Source organism: Cyprinodon tularosa, unplaced genomic scaffold (assembly GCF_016077235.1).
Source record: "Cyprinodon tularosa strain WSP-4 unplaced genomic scaffold, ASM1607723v1 ctg116, whole genome shotgun sequence".
Lineage (NCBI taxonomy): Eukaryota > Metazoa > Chordata > Actinopteri > Cyprinodontiformes > Cyprinodontidae > Cyprinodon > Cyprinodon tularosa.
In genome coordinates, this window is record NW_024037959.1 from 308,628 (window position 1) to 333,144 (window position 24,517).

Consider the following 24,517-nt stretch of genomic DNA (forward strand, 5'->3'; position numbering starts at 1 on the left):
TGGGGGTTAGAGACAAGTTGGGCCCCATCAGAACCTCCAGAAATGAAATGATTATTCCGCTGCATCAGACTTTGTAGACAAATGAAACTGAGGGTCGATTAAGTTCTAAAGGGGATGTTGTGTTGATCTCATAAAGGGCATCAGGAGACGTATGGCCTCTTACAAGATCATTTAAACCACTTAATGCAGGACAGAAATTAATGGCTGCCACAGAGAAGAGTCAATTATATGGATATTTTCATAACATATTGCGTATAATTCATAGTGTAACGCCATCAGCACTAATCAGCTCTTCTGCTTTTGTTTTGGTTATTGCCTGTTTTAAATGAGACTATCGACTCTGTGTTCTTGGGTGCCCAATAAGTTGTGAAATAGAAGCGTCGTCGTTGTCTAGTGTTGTCGACTGGTGCAGTCTTGATGTGCAAAGACTCTTGTTAATTTATATTAATGTCAGCCAATTCCGAGTTGCAATGGATATATGTGCATGCCTTGTGCTTTCAGGCAAAAAATTGGATTCATTAAGAAGACGGAGGAGCTGGTTAAGTTTTTTGGCCTTGTGGTTTCAGGTCACTGAGTAATGTGAAGAGATGGAGAGGGTCCTGGCCTGGAGGTTGGGGGGAGCCAGTCAGAGATGGAGGACGAAGGACAACACCCCCACATAGGGCCACATCACTCACAGTGACATGTCTCTCAGCATACAGTGTTTTCTCTCCTCCGCTCTTTTACTGCCAGGAAACATTGCACTGGTGACCAAGAGCCACATGACAGCCAAATGACCACTGGGTGGAAGGGACTGAATGACTACAGCTTCCGTTTTTCCAGATACTCCATAAAAACATACATGTATGATAGCTTATGCTAAAAAGATGTAGAGACAATGTGCACTGGTTCACATGAAAGCACAAGCAATCATGACCAGCATTAGTAATTACTAACAAACAGAAAACACTTGCAGATGGAGACATCCACATGAGTAAGTCCATCAGTGTCAGATGCAATTAGGCATGGGCTGGCATGAAATTCTCACATTATAACAGGAAATAGAAATATCAATGCTTAAAGCTATCACAGTGTTTAGAAAAATAAAGAGGACATGCTGTTGAGTAGCAGTAATTCTATCACTAAGGTGTTCACTTGGCTTTTTAAGGAAAAATATATCAAAAACACCTAATACTTTACTTAAAATGTCTACATTGAGGGAACTGTGGAACAGATATACCAACTTTAGAGAGATTTATTCTAATTCTCACTCAGCTCATATGAAAGTTATGTTACGTTATTTGTAGAAATGTTTAAACTTTTTAAGCAATAAGCTAAATATGCAATCTTTGAAATTTTTCTTCGTGTTTGACCAAACAGAAGCATTTCAAACATCTAATTCGTTCTTTTTAAAATGGAGAAAAGCTCATGATTCATTACTTCCTGGATTTTTAAAAAAAGGCTTTAGAGCTTGAAGTTAATTGTGTGCCTATCTCCAGCTGTTTTTCCATTAACGGTTTTTTTATGCATATTTTTAAGCACCACATTAGAAAAGGGTAAACGAAATGGCAAAATTCAGAAAGAATTTCACATTTTGCCAAAAAAGTTTTAATGCTCACTTGAGGTGATTTTTGGCTTTTTTAAATAAAAAAAAAGACTTGATGCGCTAAACAGCAGGTTTGAAACAAATTTTGCAAATACGTAGCAAACATTTACCCCACAACATGGATCATTTATTTTCTCTGGGCGTGTCTTCCTGTCTATATCCTATAATGTGGTTGTTTCTCAGTGCCTCGGGACATGCGTGTAACATTACTAACACTAGTTGATATAAAAGAAATGTTAGAACTTCCATGATAGCAACATGTTACTGTAAACCCGTCTTCTTTTTCTCACCTGTCTCATGTATGCTCTATACTAGTTTGCAACATTTATTGCCTGTTTATTGTAGCCATGTGTAACGTCAACACCTAAAAGAAAAAGAAAATGGCTTTGTGTAGCCTGTTTCAATTTACTTCAACCTATCGATTCAGTTCATTTCAATGCATTTTGCCCAATTCACAACACATGTCATCTGAACTATATACCTAATTCACATTTTACTGTTTACCACATTTGAAACAGTTTCTCAAAATCTGTTTGAGAATTAGATTGAAATGTACCATCTTATAAGTTTAAACATCATATTAATTTCCAGCAATATAGTCTCTGTAATATACTAGGTAGAAAAAGGTGATAATAATCAGTGTTCCTCCAAACAATTCCTTTTATTTCCTTTTCCTTTTACAAACTCATTCAGTTTACTTTGCTGTTTGAATTGCTTTTTAAGTTTATAAATTAGAGCTTAGAAAAAAAAAACTTTTCTATAATCGTTCATTGAGCATAATTGAAAGTCTAGTTGAAAAAGGTTTGAATTTAGTTATTCTTACTTAAAATTTTAATACAAAAAATACTATATGGTATTGTGATGTTTTAATTTAACATCACTTACCTGTAAAGTAGATGTGGGTTAATTCAATAGAGAGCCATTCTGTGTTTTTAAGTAAAAAATGTAAAATACAACATTAGTTATAAACTTATGTGGAATATTTTTATTCCATTTAAGGATATATTGTAGTCCTAGTCCTATAGAAATTATTTCACATATCTAAACAGCTGTGTATACTCTAGAACTACTTTCTATTAAAAAATGGCCCCAACACTGATTTGTTGTATTTATTTTAAAAAACAATAATATATATTTTTTTTATTGCTTAGTTGTATTTTGTTTATTCCTCTTTCAAATATTAAACTTAATGCAGCAAATGTGTGGTTGAGTTTATAAACAGCGCTGAAGTGAATCAGTGAGGGGGAAAAAAACAAACAAAAAAAGAACTTTAAGACACCTTTGAAGAAAAGAAGAGAAAAAAAACTGCCACTGAAAAAAAAGAGACTCAAGTGAGGGTAGATCAGAAGTAAATCACATCAGAGCTTTTAAGTCCCAGTTTTCTTGTCTTTAAATAAACACACATTATAAGCTAAATTACTCGGTGGCACAGAATTAGTAGAAATCTTAGCGTTAGACTTTTTAAAATATCACTAAACGGTTCTATTCGGTGTGTGTTCTGTGTCAAACGTCATGTAGCCACTTATGAGAAAGACATGAGTTAGAATATCAATGTGCATCCATTGTGTATTGCAAAGATGATATTGCTGTGATTAACCCTCATTATTACTCTGCTCAATAGCATCTCAATATCTGTATCAGCTTTGTGCATCAAGGAGAGGAAAACTCTATCCAATCAGCCAAATGTGTTCTAGCATCATGGGCATGAATGCATTGTTCCAAAATAATAAACAAAAAGATTACACAATTATTTTCAGAACTGACGATTTTGACTGCTAAAATAGCTTAAGAATGTTAGACTTTTCTTTGAAAATCCCGTTCTCTATAGTTTCAGGCATCACTGTTGGGAAAGTTGTTTAATGAAAGGCAGAAGGTCCTTTTTGAGCCCTGCATCTTAACGCTGGGCTTATTTCTTATCAGAGTTTGTGACGTGCATCAATTTTTCATCTCTTAAGATCTTTGAACTCAGACTAACCTGACCTCCCCGACCTCTAATCAGTCAAAGGGTTACACTGATTGTATTTTTTGATCCGAGTAATGATGCTGATGGAGAGAAACCACGCACAGCTACCAGAACCTATGAGGTCATCCAGAGGTGCGTAAAGGCGGCCATCTATAGGGATGCAAATGTGACCGACTGACTGACCACCACACTACAATGGGAATAACAGGAGCTTGGGGTAGACAGTGCAGCTGCCCCCATTAGCTTTAATCACTGGGTTACATAAAAGGCAAAACATCATCATGCTGCTTGTGTCAGACAAGAGACAAATGCTTCAGGCAACTTCTGTTGTTCAGAGGATTGTTTGACCGCAGTGAGAACTTGACAGTGATTAAAGAATTGTTTAGAGGGACAGATGGGTCAGGGGTCACAAGTGATAAGTGAGGTCACAGAGGCTGTAAGGAGTCTGGTTCATCAATTTGGTCTGTGACTTAGCTTGCTCAAAAAGCCCCAAATTCTTTTGTTTTATGTTTTTTTGTCTATCTGAATATTGAACAGCTTTTTTCACAGTTTAGCCAAGCTGTTTATCACATAGTTGTCAATCACAAAAGTCAAATGTGCTCTTCTTCAAAGTGATCCGCAGACATAAGATGGTTCAAACCTGTTTATTTGACTCTGATTCAATCATTTTTGAATATTAAAATGTATTTATTTTTTTTAACACTAAGCAAACCGTATGGTTCAAATATATTCCTTTAAAGATATGAAAAGCTTTTTCTAATTACTTAGAGTTGGAAAAAAGTTCCATTATTCATTAGTAAAATTCTGATTGTACGGGACACATTGATCCACAGTCCCGTATTTCTGTATATTCAATTGTAAATAAAAAATTAAAGAAATATTTATTCTATAAGAAATAAAATTAAAACACCTATGTTTTTCGGGGCTACTATTTTACTAGTTCAATAAAATGACACCTAAAATTCACCTTATTAAATCAACGTTTAACTGGTATTTTGATAAACATATTAGTGGATAAGTCATATGTAACATTACAAATACATACTCTTGCTAGTGCAATTGATATGATTCAGTGTGGCTAAATAAAAATGCGTACACAAGAACTTTTAGAATTTGTTGGTCATCCGTTAAAGGATTAGTTTGTATCGTCAGAATAGAACATTGAAGTTTGTGGTTATAAGGTTGCAGAATGTCTGAACTAAGGCCTTGTATAATTAGTGTGCTATTCAGGGTGAGGGTGTTGAGGTCTGGATGACTTTGCAGCTTTCTGAAGCTCTTTTCAGTGTAACTGAATGCTTTATGCTGGTTTAAGACTAACGAGGATGTTTTAATGTGTTGGCTAACTGGGAATACTATGCTTATGTTTACGAAATTAACTAATTTAAATAAACAAGGTCATACAGTATGAGATCTGTTGAGGGTTTAAAAATCAAAATATCTACCAGTTATTTCATGCACAACTTCAAAGGGCCTCTGCAAGTGTGAACCCAGAGTTTGGAGACTCTGAGAGAGTTCAGACTACAGAGAGGGGCATCCCCTGCAGGTTCTGCCTATAACACCCCTCCATATAGTGGCGTGTTGTATGCTTGGTGCCTGCGAGTTTTATTAAACCCTGGAGTCCAGACTCTCCACAGCCAAATTTTTGCTCAACTGTAACATCTCTATCTGACCAGTCGTTAAGGAACACATGACTTACCAGCAGAAATGAACAACATCCGCCCCAAGCTGATGTCGCTCGACTGGTGGTGTGGTAGCTATATGAGTTAACTATATCTTTTCCTGTATTATAGAACCCCCAATGTGCAGGAAGGATAAAAGGAGGAATAGTAGTATTATCTTTTAGTTTCTAGCCTTTTCAGATTATATGTTAAGTGGTTCACTTGAGATGTGAAAAAAAACCTCAGCAAACTCTCTTACTATAAGATGTATCGATAGAAGTAGAAAATTATTATAATAATCTCAGAATCATTTCCAGACAGATATTTTTACTTAAACATGAAATATTGCCATTTGAGTGGAGTTTTATTGTACTCAATGTAAGACAAAGAAAGTAGTTTTTGTCCACTTTTATTCTTTAATGACCAATATTTCTCATATTCAAGTGTGTATGAAAAAAAGTCACTGGTTTCTTAAAAAGCTAAATACAATAAGCATTAGATCAAGGCACATACAAGACTGGCCAAAGGGCATAAAATGCACTTTGGTTTTTTTAATTGTAAAGAACCATTTACTTCAAATTGTGGCAACAAAACAGTGTCCATTGGAAAATAATACAAAATAATACTCATGGGGAATAAGGAGTTGCTGACATGATGCTAATTCCTTTGAAAGCCAATGAGCTCTGGCTTTTTTTTTACCTTAAACAAGTATGTGGTACATAGTACTAAAGGATGCCGACACTGTCATTTGGCCATTCTTCTAATGGGAGATTCTCCTTAAGATCAATGTGCTTTATGCCCTGTGCTGTGGCCTACAATCCTATCAGATACATTAGAACCCTGCTTTGCTGTGTTTTGTCTACCTGCAAAACAGAACAAAATGACACACAGAGCAAAGCAGAAATAAAAATATCATGGCACCTCATTATTAGTTATTCATAGCCACATATCCGGTGAATAGTACAGTAAAATTCTTGGTCCATAGTAAGTGGAGATAGCTACTCTCTGCTCATTCTTTAAGATCCTTTAATACTCCTGCTTGGTGAATTTGTTCATCATCTGTGCCTTACAATACTTGACTGTCATTTTTTTGCCTTTTTGTTTTTCTAACAGCCACAAAGTTAAAAGAATGACCTGTGCTTATACTACAAGGTTTCCTAAAGTCTGATTGTTCAACACAGCAATGAAACCCACTTTCACAGTTGACAAGTCATCATATCTTAATAGAACACAGAGTTTCTTTAGTCAGTTGGTAACCTTAAGCAAAGAAAAAAACAGTACAAATTTTCTACAAATCCCTAAAATATAGAATTGCATTTGATAGTTCAGTGACAGCCTGGAACTTCAGTCTTCTCCGTCTTCATAAAATGTCCTTAAATATAAATTATATGGCAAATGTACAGAACATTGCTTCCAAAGTCTCATATATCCAGTGTTTTGTAAAAGTCTTGCTGCTCTGTTTCAGTCGCACACTGCTTTTGAATGTCCGTGTGAGTCATCATGAATGGGAATGGTCTGAGTCTGGTATTCCACTGTCTCTGTAGCTCCTGTTGTTAATGCTGTTCTCATTATGTGGACTCTTGTATAAACTTAAGCCATTTGGGGGAAAAATTGTGTGTATCACAAATTCCTCCTTGGACACAGGCAGATGATTTATAGGTATCATTTGAAAAGAAGTTTCTCTTATTTCCAGAATGGAGTTGTCCTTCTTAGTGCCAGCCTCAGCATAGTCGTCCTTTCTCCGGCGACCTTTGTTATAGGTGCAGTTCCTGGAAAAAAGAGACCCATTCCGGTGAACATACCAGCACACCAGTGCCAGCATAATTATTGCCAAAAGAGCCACGGCACCTCCGATGATAGCAGCCAAAGGCAGACTGGAATTTTTATAAGGCTCTTTTTCCTGTTCCCTATTTAATGTTGTAGTTGGTTGGTAGGATTTGTGAGGTCCGGTCTCTGTCTCAATGCAAACAGGGGTCTCATCTGACAGGTAAATATTGCTGGTCTCCATGGGAACCATGCATATTCTATAGGCAGAGTCAGGCTCCAGTGCAGTGAGCAGATACTCTGTCCTTTCTCCCTGCACAATGGTTTCAGTGATGGAGCCAAAGGCAGGACTGTGTCCCAGCTTTAGCCAGCTGAGCCGCAGGGCAGTCATGGGTTGTGACACTCTCCATGATATGTGTATTGCGTCTGCACTACTTGATTTCACACTGATGGTTATGATCTTTCTCCCCGAAGAGCTAGTAGTGCTGTGGTAATTCTTACTGATGTCAGACCCTTTCACCACAGGCCTTCTGGTAACAAACGATGGCCACTGGGGCTGTGATGGCCGTAAATTGTTGGAGACTGTGCTTGTCTCATATGTGGAGAACAGTTCTGACTCTGTGCAGTCAAACATCTCTGTGGTCAGATCTTTAATAGCCATGCCTTTGACCTTATCTGGACCTTGGCACATGAAGCCACGTACATTCACCTTTGATGGCAGCGACCGCAGCCAGTCCCTCACCCACTTCATCCTGCAAGTACACTGCCAGGGATTGTTTCTCAGCAGAAGATGTGTGAGATTGTCCAAGTCTTCAAACACACCCTGTGGGAGGCTACTTAGGTTGTTACCAGACAAGTCTAGACGATACAGCTGCCTCAGGTAGGCAAAAGCCCCTGCTGGGACTCTGTTCATGTGATTATCTTGTAGGTGCAACTTTTCCAAACTAGTACCTGGCAGGTTAGCAGGGGGTGAGGTTAGGGAGTTCCTCACCAGTGAGAGCTCGGTCAAGTTGATCAGGTTGATGAAAGCCATTTCTCCAATCCCTCGGTTGTTCAGCAGGTTACCATCTAAGACTAGTCGTTTCAGATTGATGAGATCTTGCAAAGACTGCTCTGAGATGGAAGAGATGCGGTTGTCATCAAAGCGTAGCTCCTCTATGCTCATGGGTAGGCCTATTGGGATGGTACTCAGGTGGTTTCGAGAAAGAAAAAGCAGTCTCAAGTGATTACTGTCCCTGAAAGCTCCCTCTTCTATGCTAACAGCTGATACAGAGTTATCATCCAGGTGAAGTTCCTCAATATAAGGAATCTGAGCTAATGAGGCATGGGTGATCATCCGGATGTTGTTCTCCTGCAGGTGGAGCTCTTTTAGTCCAAGTGGAAGATTAGTAGGAAACTCATCCAGATTGTTGCAGTAAAGATAAATCTTCTCCACATTTACAAGTCTGCGGAGCTCTGTGGGGATCCCTGAACTCTTGATACGGTTGTTTTGCAGATAGAGCACTGTAGCATCCGGAGGCATCCCCGTAGGTATGGAAGTCAAGCCCCGGTCATTACAATATATGAAGGTTCCATCGCAGCGACAGGCTGAGGGGCATGAGGCAGAGGTCACCAAGGGATTAGCTAGACCCAGCAGCAGCCCAATCCTTATGAGGAAGAGGACAAAAGACTTGCAGTGACGTATCATCTTGAAGGTGCGTATCCTGGCAGCCTAATCACTCAAAGGGCCCTGGGGGAAAAATGCAGAAAAGGCAGATTAATGGACAAGGCCCTGAGAGAGGGAGCCAGATTCAAGTTTTTGTAATTGCTGCAGGTTTTAGAAGCTGCCTATAGCACTTTCTTGATTAAGTAACTGCTGAAAGAATCATTTAGCATTTTCCATTTGACTGATATGAATTGATTATGAGGATTAGAGAGCAAAGGCATTTCTTAATGTTTTACTTAATACTTTTGCAGATGGAGTGTTCACAAAAATTTGTGCCGTTATGTCAGTGAATTGAATGTCAAACCCTTAAAGCTTTAAGTGTATAACATGTTCCAGGTAAACAAAAAGTTAGGCACTGATGATGGTGCTGACACCACTGTGAAAGTAATGGATTGAATTCTCTTATTTAGTGGTTTTCTTTTTCCACCATTTGTTGTCTCAGTTGTAACTTCATACAATTTGGGTTTGTAGTTCACTGAAATCTTTACAATTTTCAATGCATTTTGTACCAGACAGAGCACTAACCTGCTTATTTAGTCTGTCTTTAAAGTTTGCAAGATAAACCTGAGCTTTATACATTTTATGCACCGCCATATTATTAATGTTGGCTGCAGCTGATCTGGGCTTTATTCTAAGAGAGTACATTTCACATATACAGAATAATAAAACACACTTTCAATTAGGCAATGAATAAATTTGGCCCTCACTGTGTATTCCAATCATGGGATCTGTTTATCTTGACATCATTTAAAAATACGGATCTTATGAATAAAGCAAGGACACAAAGCAATCTTTATTTACCATACCTTTAGACGAGGTGATAAATCCTTTCCAACGAAAGAAAAATCCAATCAAGATTTCTTCTTAAATTTGCTGTTATCCTCACTGAAAGAAAACGTTTGTCCAAGGGGTTGAATGGGATTTAGTGATATCCTGACCTGGTCAGTATTTGCCGAGCTGATCCTTGTTTGGACGATGACCTCTTCTGTGTTGTCAAAGGCTCATTCTTTCAATGCCTTTGCCATGGCAGATAAGCCAGCAGAAAAAGCATCCCTTCTAACTAAAAAAAGCAAGCACCCTTAGGTGATTTAAAAATCCCGACGGCTGTTGCTGTAGTCAGGTTCAACAGCCATAACAGCCTGTTAAATTTTTTGTATTTTTATAGAGATCCGTGAGTTGGATGGCAAAGATTCCTTCCTGCCATCAGGCCTGTCAGACATGATAGGTTGACACAAAGCTGGTCTGAGCCATGCCAATCCCCATGGCCACAGGCTCAATCTTGGCCTGTTCTCTTGTGTCGTCCGTGTTTTCAGGTGACCAGAATCCTCTTCTCCCTTGTTGAGCCAATACACACATTAATCCAGGGCTCAGGATCTTTTTCCTGAAGCGGTGTCCCTTTCTCTAAGGAGAAAAACAGGACAAGTTGCTTATCGTTGTGGGCCTGGCCTCCCTCATGCGTCTGCCGCTTGAGTCCCCCTCTACACCCTTCTCACACTTGGGACAGTGCTCTGAAAAAACAAACAAACACAAGAGTAATATTTAGATGATGCATCAAGTAGTGATTTTGGAATTTATAGTACTTCAGTTATTATGCACATATTAGTAATGGCTTGTTTATATTATAACCTTAAATAAGTTATATAATAAACACCGGAATGCTCACTGTTGATTAAAACGTATATCTTGTAATTTCAGTTAACGTTAGTATTTGAGGTAATAGTAAGATATTCGCTTCTATTAGCAGCTATCATTTTATGCTATGCTATTACCTAACGTGCTATCCGCAACGTCTTACTATAGCTAACTTACTAGCTAGTTTGACCTTATTTTAAAACTCGCGTTAACATAATACACATTATTTGCTATAGATGACAGAGCTAGTATTTCTAAATTATGCTTTTTCTTTTTCAAAGTTTGATGATAACTGAGCTAGAGTTTAGATTCATGTTCAGCATTACACACATTTACTGATGTAGTGTGTTACTGTAGGTCCAAATAAGGTGATAAATATTTATGTAGTCATCTTTATGAGTTCTGGGTGCAATAAAATATTCCTCAGAAAATGTTCTAGTTTTAGATTAAGCAAATGTCTTGTTCAAAAATTGTTTTAAACTTTGAAATATGTTATCAAGTAACAGATTTATTATAACCATCTAGCTAAATTTACCACAATGAATAAGTAAAAATGAATTATTTCTATAAACCAGAGCATGTTTATAAGAGTTGTGAGTTAGGGTTAAATATCTAGAAATTCTTTACAATGTGAGATGGGAAAAATCCCTTCTTTTGTTGCCTTTTAGTCCGTTGACCTTTTACTCCCAGTTACTCTAAATAACCAAATGTTTTCTATGGAGATGGAGGAAAGAATGCTTGTGCATGCAAAACACATCTGTGATCTAGACCCCAAACTCAACAATAGAGGAGGGTGGGGCTCATGTGCCCTTCTCTCTCCGCTTCAATGCATAGCTGAGCTCCAAGTATTTTGCAAGAAAACCAGTCCTGTGATTAAAAATAAAGCACTCTGTCCAAATTCTTTTGCATCAGACAAAAACGGATCCAGTCAGAGCTTCGTGTAATTACTCACACTGTGAAAAGCACCAGTGACAAATGAAGTCCATTTGAATTTCATATCAAGCAGGGGATGGGTATTGCATCCCACCAGGCTGCCCCTAGCTACTTCGTGTGACCCTTTACGCCCACCCCATCCTCTCCTTACACAGACCGAACGCCGTTTTTTTTTCTGCTTGCAAAAATAGATTTCCTTTGCCAAAATAAATGTTGCCTTTCCTCTCAGAACACAATAGCTCTGTAACAACCCGTGTGCCCTTATGGCGGCTACCGTGCGCTGTAAAATATTCAAAGGTAAATTAGGAACAAGGGGTCCGGCCGTTTAACAGTTGTAACCTCTGACAAGGAGAAGATTAGGGAATTGAGAGGCTTGTAGCTCGATTACAACTCCTGAGATGCTGTCTCATAATAACAGCCCCCCTTCCTTCTGTTCCATCTAAACATGGGCGCTCTCTGTCCAGTATTGCATTAGTAGTAGATTAGAGTCTGGCTGGGAAAAAAAAAAGCACCAGATGCGACCTCCAGTAACTTGTGGAATAAGGGAGTCTGATGAGGGGAAATGAAGATTAAATACAGTAATGGAGTTTTAGAAAATGGCAGGATGATAGAGGGATATGCGTCTGTTGGAATGAACTCTTAATGCAGCACTTAATCGGGCTATTTCAGTTCGAAATGTGCTTTAAAAAAAAGTTTCAGGTTTTATGAATATTAATAGTATGTAAACTATAATTGTATTTAATTACTCTACAAAGAAAATCTTTTTTTGATTGTAATTCACCATCTACACTTTGGGCTGGGGAAGGTTACCACTATGAAGATACACCAAGGTTTAAAAATTATTTAATTAGATGCTAAAAGGAGGCCAGATGTGTTGGATTTGTCCTCCTACAATTCCTTTTCATTTTAAGAAAGACAAAGTTAACAGATTTAGGTTGCTCAAAACTGTATAGAGAAACTATAAAAACAAAGCCATCATTTTTACAATAAGGCTGCTTTAAACGTACAGCAGTTATTCTAACTTATCAACTGACTAAAGATAATGTGCTAAAGTAATGTAATGTATAACATTTGCTTAAAAGAACTTGAGGTATAATTTTTTGTTGTTTATGTAACTTTATAACCATATTTATAACATTTTGGTTTTGAAAATCATTAGATTATTCCTAAATTTTTGGACAACCTGCTATTAGAATCTCATACTGGCCTGTGCCAAGCAGCACTAAGTTATTTTACTTTATTTTTGGCAGTAGGACTGTTAAAACCTTAGATAACACTCTGGCTTATGTCTTGTCGGAAAAAATGGTGATGTAATTTAACCTAATGTTGATTATTAGTGTGTGGTGTGTTGAACAGACAGAGCATATTTGGGCCTGAGTACGTTTCCCCCTACTTTTTTTTTCCTCCACTCATCGGATTTCAGGAAAGTGGCCCCTCTTCATTGTTTGCTTCAAGGCAACCGTGTAGCCTCATGGAGGAGGGGGCAAAGTAAAAAAAATAAGATATATATATATAAAAAACGATATATAGATATATAATTCTTATAAATTTAGACTGTTTCAAGTATTTGTCATTGCATTAACTTGCCCTGCAACATGCACATGTGTATACTTTATTTATTTTATTCTTTTTAAATTTGTAGAGCAAGCTGAACATTTTATGTGATGGACGACTTTCTCCATCGTTTTGATAAGCTCTGCCAACAGGAGAGGGGATTTGACTTGCTTTTAGACTGCATTCTGCCTCATTTAATCTGAACTGGCAAAGTTAAATTGACCATTGTGAGGGAAAATGTGCATGAGTGTGTTTACAGGGGAGAAGAGCAGGAGAGAAATAAAGCTGGACACTGATAGCCATTGTGAGCCGGACACACAAATGTACATTAGTCTGAAATAACAGAAAGGAGAACGCTTTGCCCTGGAGTTAAATGCTTCAGAAAAGAAAAAGTACAGAAAGAAACTGAAAACACAAACAATTTCATGCCTGTCTAATTATTACAGAACATGACTTTTGCTTTCGTAAAATACTGAATATTTTGTAGGCTTGCAATTGGAAAGGAAAGAGCAGCGTAGAAGTTGTAATAGCTGGCTGTTAAATTATTCATGGACTCTGAAATTAATTTTGAACCACAGTAGAGCTCTCCATTGGGAAATCAATTCTGTCATTATGTTGTGCTGATATTCACTCTAATTCACAATATAATTTTGAATTATGATTGATTGCACAGATATAGTTTTTGTTGGGTCTCTGTACTCCTTCAGATTGTTGTCAAAAAGCATGTGTAAAGTGGTTCATAAAACAGATAGGATTTTCTCAATGAAACAGATTTGTGATGTATTGTCATGAAATGTTATGCATGTAATATAATAAGTTATTTTATTTAACTTGCATTAGTAAGTTGTGTGTCAGAGTACCTGACAGCCGAAAACACAAAGGTACACAGATTGGAATATCTAAGTGACACAAATGTATATAATAAAAGGCTTGGTAAAAAGAAAAACCTTTGAGTGTTTTTCAGATTTGGTATTCAGCCTCCTGGTGCTTTCTCTAAATAGGCTGAGCAGATGATACTTAGTTGGCCCATTAATAACATATAGGCCCGAGACAGACGGGGGTCTCTTTTGTAGCAGGCTGAAAGGAGAGATCTGCAGCAGCTGCAATTGTTTTTCCCCACATGGGGGTGGTAGGCACTGCAAGATGAAATGTATGTATGTATGTATCCTGTGTGTGTATGTGTTTCTTTGACAAGCAGACACCAATACATGAATGCTTATGTTAAGCTGCAGAAACCTATATTGTCTCAGGCTGGACACCTTTCCCAAAATAAAGGATTTGTTAAAAGAAAGTGATGATGTTTTATCTCTGGCACTCCTGCAGTTTTTATGGTTTGCAACTGACTTTGCACTTTCTCTTAACAAAATGCAAGGAATGTGTCTCTTAAAGCTTGGAAAATGTTGATACATCTAAATGTGAGAAAACCGGATTAGAAGCGTTTTTAATTTGCCCCTGACCTGGGAATAAATATATTTTATTCCTAATTTTCTCGAATGAGATAATTCAATCTATAGTGACCTGGTTATTCGTTAATCTTCCATGTGAGTTCCACTCTGAAAAACAACTGACTGGGGACTTTAGCCTAAGGCAGGCTATCAGTGAAGAACTGGGCCTGTCTTCATGACTGCCATGTTTAACGGGTTGTCTGTTTCCATTCTGAAAACAAGGCAAAGCGCCATTGCTTTACTTGGAGGAAAAGAAGCAAGAAGTTTTCTATGTGCAGAAATCAGTGCACAGCTTGTGCAAAGCCTTAGGGCTATTATTTAGAGCCTGGATGACCTTATCGTCTCATGAAGATAAAAGGCTCTGTTAAATTGGATTAACAACTGTCCCTGCTTTGGTGTTGCCAATGGGCATGCCACTATATTGTACGGGACTAATGGGATAAATATTACTTTGGTTAAAGGGAGAGTAGTGTAGAATTGGTTAGTTTGAGGGATATATTCTCATACAATAATATTATAATATATAAAATTATGATTACTTACATAAATTCTGATGTGTATACAGATTGCAGCCTTTTAAAAACATCAAACTATTCTGTTAGAGATGATGCAGAAAGTAGCTCAGACAGCCACACAGGGGGAGCGTTTGTTTAGGCGGAATACAGTCTTTCCAGCTGCCCCCCCCTTCATGTCCAACTCCACGGGATCTGCGCTGCAATTTCAGCAGCGCACCGGGGTGTCCACTCAGGCTGCGACACCGAGGCTGCTCCAGACAGACAGCCGCGCTAATCCCCTCCAAGTTTGCATATTCACCCCAAAACCAACCCAATGCGCTTTTCTGGGCAGCCAGGAAAAGCTCAATAGTAGATTTGAACTAGTGCTGCAGAGAATAAACTCTGATGGACATGATATGTGGGGAAACAAATGGGGTTTTGTGAGTCTTTTTTTTTTTAGGCGCAAAATGTAGGATATTTTGCGCCGGAGCACAGCAGCAAGTGGCTGACACGCGTTGGTGACATTAAAATATATTATTTGCGCTACAAAAGCGGTGCAAGAAGAATTAACCCTTGATCTAGTAGGTTGGAAGAGAGTGCTCTCACGTTTAAATGGTTTTACTTCTAAAGACGTGCGCGCCTGTCAGTGCGGAGAGGACATTCACGCAACTCCTCTTTGGTTCCGCGTTATTTTTCATTTCGGCGGTGAGAAAATCCAGAGGCAAAAAGAGGAGAAGAGACACTTCCATCTGGACTGCTGTACAGGCAGGAGGGTTACTTACCTCTTAAAACAACCAGCAACATGGAAAGTAACAGGTATCCCTTTAAGTGTGGCTCAGAACAGGGCAAAAAATAAATAAAAAAAATTAAAATAATCCAATCCAGGTGAAAAAAAGATTTAACTGCAGATCCAAGGCAGGCAAACGGAGGGGAGAAAAAAACCCTTTAAACTTAGGTAGCTATAGAGCTACTGGGAGTTTATCTGTAGCAGAACTGCTCTGTTTTCAGTGCCCCCCCCCCTCACACCAATATACACAATCAACTGCTGTGAGAAGACACGGGCGCAAGTGTGAACCTCAGTACAAGTGTGGAGTTGTGTGCGCCTCTAGCTCTGCTTCAATAGAGCTCTGATGTCATCTGGGAGAAGTACCTCCCTCTTTTACTCTCTCTTTCTCTCGCTCTCTCTCTCTCTCTGGAGCTGCAGTTCCCAATAGGTGCACTAGGGGGAGTGAAGGAAAGAGAAAAGCAGATGGGGCGCTCACCATAAGGGAGTCAAACAAACCCCAAAAGACAAGCAGAATATGTGTGTGCGCTTTGGAAAAAAATAAATTAATTAATTAAAAATAAAAACAGAAAAAATGAACAGTTTTTTGTTTAAATTTGCATTTATTTTACTCTGTAAATCACCACTACAGATTAATCTTAATGAAATTAGGGGAATTTTACTTTTTCCATACAAATTGCCATCAAACGGCTGCTCTGCTACACAGGGGCGGAGCCAAATGGGGGGGCCCTGGCTACCTTTAACCCTCTCAGGCTCAAATTAAGTTGTAGTGGCAAGAAAAATCTGATATTTGGAGAAAATGATCATATGGGGTAGTAATATACAATTCAGACTTTTTTTTGAGACCTTCACATGCAATGGCTTCTGGGATGTTGCAGATTTGCAACAGTAGCCCGGAATGGTAAATTAACACTGAAGACGGAATCTGATATGAACATTAACTTTATTTGAATGTCACAAACAAAATTAACAAAACAAACAAAAAAATCTCTCACAAAATTAGAGACAATTTTTCTCAAACTTTTTCTCCACCGACATCTCAAAACCTCTTGAGAAGGCCATTTCTGTTAAACTGTTGCTCAAAATATTGGCAAACTAGTAGATAAAGCAAGTAGCATCCATTGGTACCTGTTTGGGCACATGTTGCAAATCCACAACATTGAAATTGAGATGCCTCTGGTAAAAAACCCAGAGGAGATAAAATCTACTAATTGGCATGTGTCATATCTATACACATTCATGATTAATCTTATGTAGTATCGATTTCAATATAATGGAAATTGGTAGTGATACTTACATGAAATTGGTGCTTAGAAAATTTGTTTCAGTGACACCAAGGACTCAACCATGTTGAAAGTCAGTCAGCAGTGCTATCTGGTGAGCTGGAGAGAAACTGTTTGTTGCAAATGCACAACTAAGTCCTTCTGTTGTACTTCTGAGTAACAAAAGCTCTTAAAATATGGATCTGTAGTAATTAGCTAAGTGGCATTTAGCTGTTGCAAATCTGCAACATAACCCGTGAGCAACATTAATCCCCACCCACGATCACCCCCTTCCGCCCCCTAGCAGCCGTCATTGCAATAGACAACCGACCCAAAATGTGCCCCATACATACACACTTCATCATTTCATCGATCTTCACTCACTGTAGCAGCAACGTCCACCTCTGCCTCTTCGGTTCTTTGAAAGAACGTCTTTCTTTTTGGGACGTTTTTTCCGTTCGTCCAGCAGCTCTTATTTGCTTTTTCTTTTCTGGAATCCGCTTAAGTACCTCTTTTTGGTATCCATCGTCGCTAGCTCATTGTAAATAACGGTGATAGTTTTAATCTACGCTCTTGATTACCCATAATTCCAAGTCGTGTTGAGTCGTTTTTTAAGATATTTATTGCTGTTTGAAACATATTATAGGAGTGTATTTTTTATCAACCGTCTAATAAACTATACATAGTTATTAACGTAATAATTAAGAGTACCACTGTCTGCTTTGCTATTGGTGTTGTGTTTAAAAGGCTCACCATCATGTTGAAATATGTCATGTGTTGGGGTATAAATACGGTCTGGTCAGTCAACCTAGTGTCAGTTGGGTTTAAGAGGAATTTTTCGCACCATTACATCTGCAAAGAGATGTCCTAGTGCACATTTTCGTAGAGGTCCAACCAGGTGTCAGTGATGGGGCCCCTAGGAGGTTGTGGGCCCTTAAGCAACTCCAGTCTCTACTTACCGATAGTTACGCCATTGCTTCAAACGATACCTTTTATGTTTAGAGCACTTCATGTGCATATTGGGCCATTGAGGTTTTATTGCTTCTATCTGGCTGCTTTGACAGTATTGGGATAGTCACGGGTAGATTTAGAAGGAACTTAAAACATGGAGCGGTACAGGAGGCAGAATGAAAATGAGTCTGATGTGATTAAGGTGGAAGCATTTTTCATTGATTGAGTAGAAATGCAGGCGAAGCACCATGGATACAAAATACACAACCTAACCTTCAATCATGGGGGTTATGTAGTCACGCAGAGCACTTTGAGAAACTTACTTTCAGCAATGACAAAGACAAAATTGGTCAAAAAAGACACAAAATCTTCACATCTTGACTGCTTTGACAGTGTAAAGCATTTTGAAGTTGTGTAGTTGAAGTGATTCATGTCTTTTCTAAACTTTAACTGTTTTAAATTCCAACATGGAAACCATACTGTTTTAATAATATATTTTATGTTTGCCCAGCAAGTAATCACACTCATACAGCATGATTAATATATTGAAATTATATCAAAACTGTTTTTATGATGTTTATCCACCGCTAAGGTGCCAGAAACTGTCAGCAGGATAAAAAGCCATGAGGTTTTATGTCTTTTACAAATATTTTAGGGGACATGGAAACAAAGTATCAGAGTAAAATGCGACAAAAGTTTAACTTTTAAAACATATGTGCAGAAAAATAAACTCTTGCCCCCATCTCGACACTAAAACATGTGAATGGCTACATCATGCTGTGGGGAAGTTTATTCTCATCAGGCACTAATTAGCTTATCAGAGCTGACAGGGAGATGGATGGAGATAAACAGAGGGAGATGGATGGAATCCTGGAAAATCCTCGTTAGAGACTGTTGAAGTCTTGAAGCTGGGACTTCACCCCGCCTCCAAAAACAAACATATAAAACAATAAAGATCTGCTGTAGATTAAAGCATCAATGTGTTAAAATTATATAAACAGAGACCAGACCTTCATTTAATGGATAACCTGAAAAATAATACTTTTTAACTTATCAGAATAGTTTGTTGTGTTGCAAAGAGGATGAATAGAAATCCTTGAGACATGCTTAGAGATACTTATATTTAATCCCAGTGATAGGTGGTTCAACAAGAGTCTGATTTAGAGATGCTGAAATACAGAATCAGGGAGCTTTTTTCAGCTTTTTTTCATAAAACATGCTTGATAATAAATTTAAAGTATTCCCCCACTTTGATTTATTGATTAATTGGTTGACTTTATTGAACTCACAGTGTAGAAATGTACTTGTTACATCGGCTAAAATAGTAGAAGAAGGTGCCAAAGGAAGCAATTCTCTAAGAAAACCTTTAAATTGTGACATGGCAAAATGTAAAGGGTCAGAAATACATCAGTACCTCTGAAAGGTGCAGATCTATGTTTATAAGCCTTCATGCAGATTGTAGGTGCAGATTAAAAGCTGTTAATAGCACAAGTGTAAGGTCTGGTCACATAGCTGAAGGGCCTCTTGACCCCTTATTGGTTTCTTGTTTAACTGAAAAAAAATAAATAAAGAGGATTTGCTTCTCTTTGGGCCCAAAGCAGAGACGAGTCAGTCAGAAGAAGAGTGTCTGACCTGGACAACACCCTCTTACCCTGTGTTATCTCCAGGCTTCTCCCCGCTCTAGCTACTTGACAGCTTAGACCTCACAGTCCCACTTATTGCGTTGCCATGGCGAATCCGTTTACTCTTCGCTAAAAAACACCATCTTGTTTATGCCTGTAGGGATCAGCCCTCAGAGATCCATAAAACCTCCAGTATGATATGGAGAATCCTTGCCTGCATGTCATTCACTGTTACCTTTGATAATTACCTCAAGCCTTGCCTTTACAATCCAGCTTCGAGTGCTTTGAGAGTCTGAATAAATTTTCTGGGATCGCTCAGATTTATTAGAGAGGTTTTGTATTCTCTTGCCAGGGGGATGCAGAAATGTTTTTCACTTTGTCATGATAGGGACGCTGCTCTGTAATAATTAATGACAGTTTTAAAACTGGGATTGAAAAAAACACAACACAGAGAAAATCTTTTTTTTTTCTCTCTCTAAAGCAAAATTAAAGGCTCAGTGATTTTTATTTTATTTTATTTTGGCTGAAAGGAAAAACTGGCTTTTTGAAAAAGAAGGCCGCTCGCGGGGTGACTTAGTGCAAATTTGTACTCATATCTGTTCATAGGTATTAAATCAACAAAACAAAAGCTCAGTGCCTGTCTTCATTGACCCATGTTTCTATTTTGCAGGGAAAGAATGTGTTTCAACTTCAGCCTCAGCAGCACAGGGTTTAGACCTTGATTGCCATCTTAACTGAAGTGCCTAATTGAAAAGACACTTAAGCCTGGAGCATCTGCCGAAACTACTTAGACCTCCAATGGAGGTTCTCTGATTTGTTTGCTTTCCAGCTGGAGTGACTCTCACTTTTGTTTGTGACACAATGGTATTTCAGACTGCTATTAATTTGTTAACTAAAGCACATGTTTTTAAAAATGTCTAATTTCTTAACCTAACTATCTTAGCCCAGGTGTTTTGTGTCAGAGACTTGGTGGCGATAAAAGGTCAGCCTTGGACATCCTGGCCTTATCCGTGTCTTCCTTCCATGGAGACAGAGTAGAGAAATCTGTGTCTAACCTCAACATGGCTTCCTCTCCTAAATCGACTGCAGACACATCTGTCAGCGACTGCTGATTGACCCCCCTCTTAGATGTACAAAGAGCCCCACTGGAGGACGTAGGTGTTGGGTTACTGTTATCTCAAGACCAGGGGAAATCTGTTGCCCCTGTTGGTCTTTTGTTGAAGGGGGAAAGGTGCTCTCCTTTCCCAAGGACATGCTCCAGTCTGTCTGGCTACTTTTAGTGTTTAGACAACATGGAGATTGTTTCCCACTTTGCTGTGGCACTTAATTTAACCTTTTAACAGTTCAGTTTCTGCTTGGTCTATATTAAACTGCTTAGACTCTAATATTTTGTTGCATCAAATGCATAAAAAAAAAGATTGATTAACTTGTTTTGCCCGTGCTACAGTCGATGGATGGGGGTTTGCAGTTAAATGGCTGTGTCCTACTTTCCTGGACAGTCCAGCAGCAGGACAGGAATACAGCTGGATTTGTTCCATGTAAGCTTGTCATTATGGCTGTTTCTTTCTTACAAATCGCAATAGATCCTAAAACTGCTTTGAGGCTCATGAGGGAATAAGGGACTGATTGCTCCTCTTCTACTCCTATTCAGTTCACTATTGACATTTACATGTTCGTAACCAATGCCAAATTAGCAGGAATGTGTAAAAGCCAGCTGCTAAAATCCCTGCTTTGTTTTTTATTTATCTTTTTCTTTACCTTGTTAATTCACCCTCTGCAGGCAGTTGTCAGGGATCTTTGCTCTGGTCCTTTCATGTCTGCTGGTTTTTTCTCTTACACCCTGAAAGGCAGCTTTTCAGTATCAAAATGTTTTTACGTAGATTGTTAGATTGATAGAAGGTTCTGTTGATGGATTCACATTTTGGTTTGTAAAGGATGTAATCAGTGTGACATGAATAACATAGGGACAGATACACGGTAGTTGGATTCTATGTAATGTATCTTTAATGCAATTGCTCAAGAAAAGTTTGTAAAAGACAGCTTTGGCTGATAGAACTTGAGTCTTCATGCATTTGGGCAGTCGTGGGTGAGCGGTTAGGGTGTCAGACTTGGATCCCAAAGGTTACCGGTTCGACTCCCGACCCGCCAGGTTGGTGGGGGGAGTAATTAACCAGCGCTCTCCCCCATCCTCCTCCATGACTGAGGTACCCTGAGCATGGTACCGTCCCGCCACACTGCTCCCTTGGGGCGCCATTGAGGGCTGCCCCCTTGCACGGGTGAGGCATAAATGCAATTTCACAGTGTGCAGTGTTCACTTGGGTGTGCTGTGTCACAATGACAATGGGAGTTGGAGGAGTTTCCCAAAGGGCTTTCACTTTCTTCACTTTCATTTGAATGCAGAGGTTGGTAACATTAAACATTATTCTGCTGTGGGTTGCTACTACACCATGCAGTAAGGTACTAGTCTTTTCTAATGGTAATTCCAGATGTGAAGGATAGGATGATCCGCTTCATCTTTAAAGAACCAACAACAACAGAGACTGCAGGGGGTATCCTGCTGCTCAGAGGCCTTGGGCAACATTCATTCAGGCCATGGATTGAAGAAAGGCTAAAACCTAAATCAGCTGTTTCTCTTCTTGTCTATTGTCAGTTGTTTTTGTCTGTGCTGTTGTGTTGAATGCTAAGACGGCGAAAAATTGGGACTGAGAGAGCCTCAGAAAAAGTAGGGAGGGGTGGTTGACTTGTCGGTCTCAGGGACGTCCCATCGGTTAATGACCCCAAACACAATGCTCTGTGATCAGATTAGCTAAAGCCCACTCCCCCCACTACACCAATCAGCACAATAAAGGAGATAAAAGAAAAAAAATTACCATACAATGTTTTCTCAGTTCAGCATACATCGCCCAATATGGCTAATTAAGGTCCCCTTTGTCCTGTTCTGTAACTGGTTTACTATTCCTGCACTAAAACTGTAATTAGCTAATTTAGCACATTTTACTAGCTGTAGTTAAAGCCTAGCATTTATCTTTTTGCTGGACTCAACATGTCTGTGTAAATGCTGACACAATCTTTGAGACAGCATGGAGCGTTTGGACTCTTTAACAAGCCGATTCCTGAAGTGAAGTGTTTTTATCTACGGGGAACTTATGAATGTGTCCTGCTAAAAAGGTCAGATAAAGTTTAGAGTTGTAAAGAGAGGAAGTTGGTGCTAATGTTATCTCGGGGAACAAACTGCCCCTGATAAGATAAAGTGGATTATACAGTACCGCTGGTTTGTAGTGTCTTGTTTGCTGGAACACCACAGGAAGCATGTTGTTAGACAAATGTTGCTCAAACGCAGGGATCAAAGTCCTCACCAATCATTGGATAACATCTGTCTAGTATCAGTTCAAGTTTCTAAAGATATATCTAAATATTTACATATATATACAGGTGCTGGTCATAAAATTAGAATATCATGAAAAAGTAGATTGATTTCAGTAATTCCATTTAAAAAGTGAAACTTGTATATTATATTCATACATTACATACAAACTCATATATTTCAGATGTTTATTTTGTTTAATTTTGATGATTACAAATGACAACAAATGAAAATCTCAAATTCATCATATCAGAAAATTAGAATATTACTGAAGACCAATAAAAACAAAGGATTTATAGGAATGTTGGCCAACTGAAAAGTATGAACATGAAAAGTATGAGCATGTACAGCACTCAGTATTTAGTTGGGCCTCCTTTGGCCTGTATTACTGCAGCAATGCGGCGTGGCATGGAGTCGATCAGTCTGTGGCACTGCTCAGGTGTTATGATAGCCCAGGTTGCTCTAATAGTGGCTTTTAGCTCTTCTGAATTGTTGGGTCTGGTGTATTGCATCTTCTTCTTCACAATACCCCATAGATTTTCTATGGGGTTAAGGTCAGGAGAGTTTGCTGGCCAATTAAGAACAGGGATACCATGGTCCTTCAACCAGGTACTGGTAGCTTTGGCACTGTGTGCAGGTGCCAAGTCCTGTTGGAAAATGAAATCTGCATCTCCAAAAAGTTGGTCAGCTGCAGGAAGCATGAAGTGCTCTAAAACTTCCTGGTATGTGGCTGCGTTGACCCTGGACCTCAGAAAACACAATGGACCAACACCAGCAGATGACATGGCACCCCAAACCATCACTGACTGTGGAAACTTTACACTGGACTTCAAGCAACGTGGATGAAGTGCCTCTCTTCTTTTCCTCCAGACTCTGGGACCTTGATTTCCAAAGGAAATGCAAAATTTACTTTCATCAGAGAACATGACTTTGGACCACTCACCAGCAGTCCAGTCCTGTTTCTCTTTAGCCCAGGCAAGACGCTTCTGACGCTGTCTGTGGTTCAAGAGTGGCTTGACACAAGGAATGCGACAGCAGAAACCCATGTCTTTCATACGTCTGTGTGTGGTGGTTCTTGAAGCACTCACTCCAGCTGCAGTCCACTCTTTGTGAATCTCCCCCACATTTTTGAATGGGTTTTGTTTCACAATCCTCTCCAGGGTGCGGTTATCTCTCTTGCTTGTACACTTTTTTCGACCACATCTTTTCCTTCCCTTCGCCTCTCTATTAATGTGCTTGGACACTGAGCTCTGTGAACAGCCAGCCTCTTTAGCGATGACCTTTTGTGTCTTGCCCTCCTTGTGCAAGGTGTCGATGGTCGTCTTTTGGACAACTGTCAAGTCAGCAGTCTTCCCCATGATTGTGTAGCCTATAGAACTAGACTGAAAGACCATTTAAAGGCTTTTGCAGGTGGTTTGAGTTAATTAGCTGATTAGAGTGTGGCACCAGGGGCCATCAATTTTGAACCTTTTCACAATATTCTAATTTTCTGATATGATGAATTTGAGATTTTCATTTGTTGTCATTTGTAATCATCAAAATTAAACAAAATAAACATCTGAAATATATGAGTTTGTATGTAATGTATGAATATAATATACAAGTTTCACTTTTTAAATGGAATTACTGAAATCAATCTACTTTTTCATGATATTCTAATTTTATGACCAGCACCTGTATTTAGATATAAGCCTAAGAAAATTTAAAGCTGGACAACTAAAAAACTGCTAAAAGCAGTTTTCAGATGATGATTTCCTTCATTCAGAAAAAAGCTATTTAAACCCTTTTTGAAAAACATAAT

General features: G+C 38.7%; 2 protein-coding genes across 2 annotated transcripts in view; one reads left to right on the top strand and one right to left on the bottom strand.

The window, feature by feature from the left end:
- macrod2 (mono-ADP ribosylhydrolase 2) overlaps window positions 1-24,517 on the top strand; it is a 578,860-nt gene that overhangs the window by 110,673 nt on the left and 443,670 nt on the right. The window lies entirely within an intron of this gene.
- flrt3 (fibronectin leucine rich transmembrane 3) lies at window positions 5,610-15,859 on the bottom strand. The gene is made up of 3 exons (XM_038306700.1): window positions 15,516-15,859; window positions 9,482-10,183; window positions 5,610-8,699 (listed from the first exon to the last, which is right to left on the bottom strand). Exon 3 carries the CDS (start codon window positions 8,655-8,657, stop codon window positions 6,705-6,707), a length of 1,953 nt encoding a protein of 650 aa, XP_038162628.1. The 5' UTR covers window positions 8,658-8,699; window positions 9,482-10,183; window positions 15,516-15,859; the 3' UTR covers window positions 5,610-6,704.

Coding starts and splice junctions, on each gene's coding strand:
- flrt3 (XM_038306700.1), bottom strand. CDS start 8,657: ATGATACGTCACTGCAAGTCTTTTGTCCTCTTCCTCATAAGGATTGGG.